General features: G+C 34.4%; 1 protein-coding gene across 1 annotated transcript; it reads left to right on the top strand.

Moving 5' to 3' along the window:
• Positions 1-1,169: 1,169 nt before the first annotated feature.
• Mat1 (CDK-activating kinase assembly factor) lies at positions 1,170-2,889 on the top strand. The gene is made up of 3 exons (XM_003706538.3): positions 1,170-1,326; positions 1,391-1,634; positions 1,708-2,889. The coding sequence occupies exons 2-3, from the start codon at positions 1,511-1,513 to the stop codon at positions 2,547-2,549; spliced, it is 966 nt and encodes a 321-aa protein (XP_003706586.1). The 5' UTR covers positions 1,170-1,326; positions 1,391-1,510; the 3' UTR covers positions 2,550-2,889.
• Positions 2,890-4,332: the final 1,443 nt, after the last annotated feature.

Genomic DNA, 4,332 nt, shown 5'->3' with positions numbered 1-4,332 from the left:
GCAGAGAATTCTCGAGGAATAGAGTGCTCACTTTGGAAAATCTCGACGAAATAAGATTTTGGCTAATCTCGGAAATTTCGCGCGCTACGGTATAAAGGCGAGCTTAGGATACCTTTCGTTTATTTACGAAACGTCGTTGCACATTTTTCACAGAATGCCGAGACGGTCTTACGAAAGGAGGCTTGAATAATGGGTGTTCGTAACATCACCGTGAAAAAGCGGGGAACCTTGCGAAACACCAAAGCATACCAACCTTTTTGTTCTTTAAAGTATAATGGACATGCATTGCGTCTCCTTCTTCCAGCTTTTTAATGTACAATTTGCACGATGGAATTGAAAGAAAAATCGATGCCCCAAATCGTTAGAAGTGAAACGCACAAAAGACGTACGGCTTTGGTCTTAAGGGACTCGGCTTGAGCTTTTTCTCTCCACCGAGATTTCCTGTTTTCTCCTTTTTGCATCACGTAACGGCGCGTGATGATCGAAAAGCACGGAAAGAGCAAAGATTCTTTCGTTGAAAGTAAAACATGCGATACACGTTTCTCTGATAAGTTTATCTCTCGATTGATTTACACCTGAGTGTATAAATGCCACAGGGCAAATACCGACAACTTGTAATTATAAATTCTCATAGAATTGCTTTGAAAGTAATTGCACGCTGACAAATGACGGAATACGATCAAATATTTCATTCTACAAATTTATAGCTAAACTGTGATTTTACTTTTAGGTCAATCGATAAAGGCAATACATATTAATAACAATCTTTGTAGGTGTGTACAGTTAGTAAAAATATTATAAGTCATATTCAATAGTTTTTGTGAAATATCTTCGTATTATCAACTTTGATACGACTTATACAATGAAATAGGGGTACAATGTAAGCTTAGATAAAAATGAAGCCAACGTGAGAAAAAAGGGAAACTCTAACAGCTGATACTTAAATTTGGTTGGTTACTTCTCTGCGCCTGTTCAGTGCCGCTAATTACAAAAAACTGTAACAGAAACAATTAATACAGACTTTGAGTACCGAACACGTGATTACTTTTTTTCCCCTTAACTGTAAAAATTTTTTATTTTCTGAACTTGACAAGTTTTTAATTCTGAAATATATTTTCAAATTAAAAAATTTGAAAGTATAAAAATTTCAAATATAAAGTTTTCTCGTTGCCTCCTTCCGCAATGGCTTCCACCCTCAAGGATATGTTCCGCCACTATACTCCCTATATTCCTAGTTCCATATTGAAAGAGCTACGTGCGAAATTTCAGTTATAGGTTATGTTCAAGAACGGCGATTTTATAAACCTTTTGTTGCGTGTTCGAAAGGTAATAACAAAATTGTTTTTGTATTATTTAATTGTAGAAAATAATTGAACTAATTTGGATTTAGGTTGGAATTATGTCACGCGTTGTACATAGTGTAAATTTTTTCACACTCTGAACCGGTCTGTCAGTGTAAGAAATAAAACAGTGGTTCCTACAAAGTATTCGTATACACTATTTTGCAAAAATGGAAGATCAAGCTTGTCCAAGATGCAAAACCACCAAATATCGAAATCCATCATTGAAAATGATGGTAAACGTTTGCGGACATACGTTATGCGAAAGTTGTGTCGACTTACTGTTTCTTAAAGGTTAGTGTCATTATGTTATACAACAAATATTCAGTAACAGAAATATCTTAATATTTGTCCTATGATCTTGAAGGTTCCGGGTCTTGTCCAGAATGTAAAATTCCTTTGAGGAGAGCTAATTTTCGTATACAGTTATTTGAGGACCCGATGGTAGAGAAAGATGTGAACATAAGGAAGAAAGTGCTGCGAGACTTCAATAAAAAGGAGGAGGATTTTGCTACACTACGAGAATACAATGATTACCTAGAGGAAGTGGAAACAATAATATACAACTTAGTTAACAATATTGATGTGGTAGAAACAAATAAGAAGATAGAGCAATATAAAAAAGACAACAAAGAGCAGATAACAAAGAATAAATCTAAACTTAGTAGGAGTGAATACGAATTGGAAGAGATGATAGAATTAGAGAAACAGAAGGAAGAAGAGAGGAGACTGGAAATAGCTAAAGAAGAAATGGAAGCCAAGAAGAAAAAGGTTCGCGAGAAGGAAGCATTGATAGATGAGCTCACATTTTCTGAAGGAGATGCAAAGAATATCGTAGAAACACATGTCTCTGCAATGCAGGCATTTAAGAAGGAGACAAAAGTGCCGGCACCTCCTAAAGCTACACAGTTTAGCACCGGAATCAAATTTGGTAGTCAAGGAAGTCAAAACTATATGCCTATGCCAAAAATTGAAGAAGGTCCCTTATATTCTTATAATCCTATTCGACAGACAACGGATGGCCCAACGCCACCTGGTTGGCGAGAATTACAAGCTCGTGGCTACGTTTCGAATGTGCGTGCCGAATCTTCGGCAGAAAGGGCAGGAGGTTTCAAGGCACACGTTGCATGCTTAAGAGCTTTACAGGAATCTATGGCTGGTTTATATTACAATCCCTCTCAATGCCAAACAGAATTTACAAACGTATGACCACATAGACTGTTTTAATGTTAAGATAAAATATCTCTAATTTTGTACATAACCATAGCGGTCGATAGTCAATTTATCGAAATACCATACTGAACAACTACCACTTGTACAACACACCAATTGGGTTACATACATGTGATATAATCAGGAATTACAGGTACACGTGCCTTGTATATTTATGTAATATTTAGTGTTACATATTGTATATCAAAATTATAACATGGAAACGATGTATATGGAAATATTGTACTAGTACAGTACCTGTTAATTCGATAAGTACATATAAGGAAAATCATTTTTTCATTTTGTTAAATACATTGATGTTATTGATCATTTATAAGTATAGTTTTATTTCATCTTATTTATTGGAAGTACATCCCTAAGCGTGTATTTTGTTGGGAAGTTTGAAAATTGTACCACTAGCGTTATCTGATGAAACGTGGAGTAATTAACCCGTTCAAACTTTGTGTAATGAAATGATTAGTACCATTGGTCTGCTACCAGATGGCTAAGCATATCTGTGGTAATAAAAAATATCGGTTTTTTAATTATCAAGTTTTAAGTAATCTGCTATTATTATAGTCACAGTACGGTTTTAGAATATTCTACTTCTATCAATAAGCAGAAGTCTTACGTTTTTAAAAATAAATTTTCGATTTTGTTAAGTTCATCACTAACGCTAGATGGCGCTAGTAGGACATTTTCGGACCGCGCGTCGATATAAAATTGGAGATCGCATGAAGATATGGTTTGTGTAATATAATTAGCTTATTATAGTTATTATTTAATAATGACTCTATCTTCTGTCTTACTGCAGTACAAATTAAGCAGTTATAATACCTTGCTGATGCATATAATACATAAGTAAGTCATGTAATTAAAGAAGTAATTTAATTATGAATAGCGGTAATTTAAATCTCTAAACTATAGCCATACAGACACAAGCATTTCCGTTAACATAATCGCTCAGCATCATAAACAGTCTTAAATAATACTGTGGCCATATCTAAACAAAATGTCCGTCACGATTTTTAAAATTAAAATTACGTTACATATTGGAAAATATCATATAATTAATCAACTGAAAAGCTCTCTATAAATGCAGACGTAAGTATTCAACTAATGTTATCAATTGGAAATATTGCATGAAATATTCATTAATGTTACGGGAACAGTTTATAACGAATCGATCATCTACCGAACGTTTATTAAAATAAATGGATACAAATAAATCCTGTTCGTTTAATTGCATTTAACTCTGATAAGGTTCAAGTTGTACAATAAAATTAATCAATATATTACATGATACAATGAACTAATTATCTGAAAACTGTTTCCAATTGTTCCCATCGAATACATTTTCCAAACTGCACTTCAATGAAAGCTACTGAAACAAGATATTCGTATCATTATTAAAATAACGTACCGTCCGACTGAAAATTCGCGATAACGCTAACTTAACTGTTACATTTCATCTATCTAATATCAGTTCACACTACGAAGAATAGAACAATGACATAAGATACTCGTAGCCCAAACAACCTTCTCCATTTCAATTTGTTGTTCTGCAGGTGTCTTTGTCATCGTAGAAGGCGATCGCGTTACAAAAGTACAAGACTGGTACAGTATTATGCAACTTAGGCTTCTTTTCGAGGAGGAAGAAATATTTTACTCCGCGAAAAGAGGAGTTCGGAGTTAGACTTCTTTCCAGATTCCAAGCTCTAAGTTTTCTCTAGATTCGTTTCGGTACTCTAAGTTTTCCTGGTCTCTGTCCAGATTCTCT

The sequence above is a fragment of the Megachile rotundata genome, chromosome 3, assembly GCF_050947335.1.
Source record: "Megachile rotundata isolate GNS110a chromosome 3, iyMegRotu1, whole genome shotgun sequence".
Classification (NCBI taxonomy): Eukaryota; Metazoa; Arthropoda; class Insecta; order Hymenoptera; family Megachilidae; genus Megachile; species Megachile rotundata.
The sequence above is the reverse complement of the archived record's forward strand: the minus strand, read 5'-3'. Positions and strand labels throughout refer to the sequence as shown.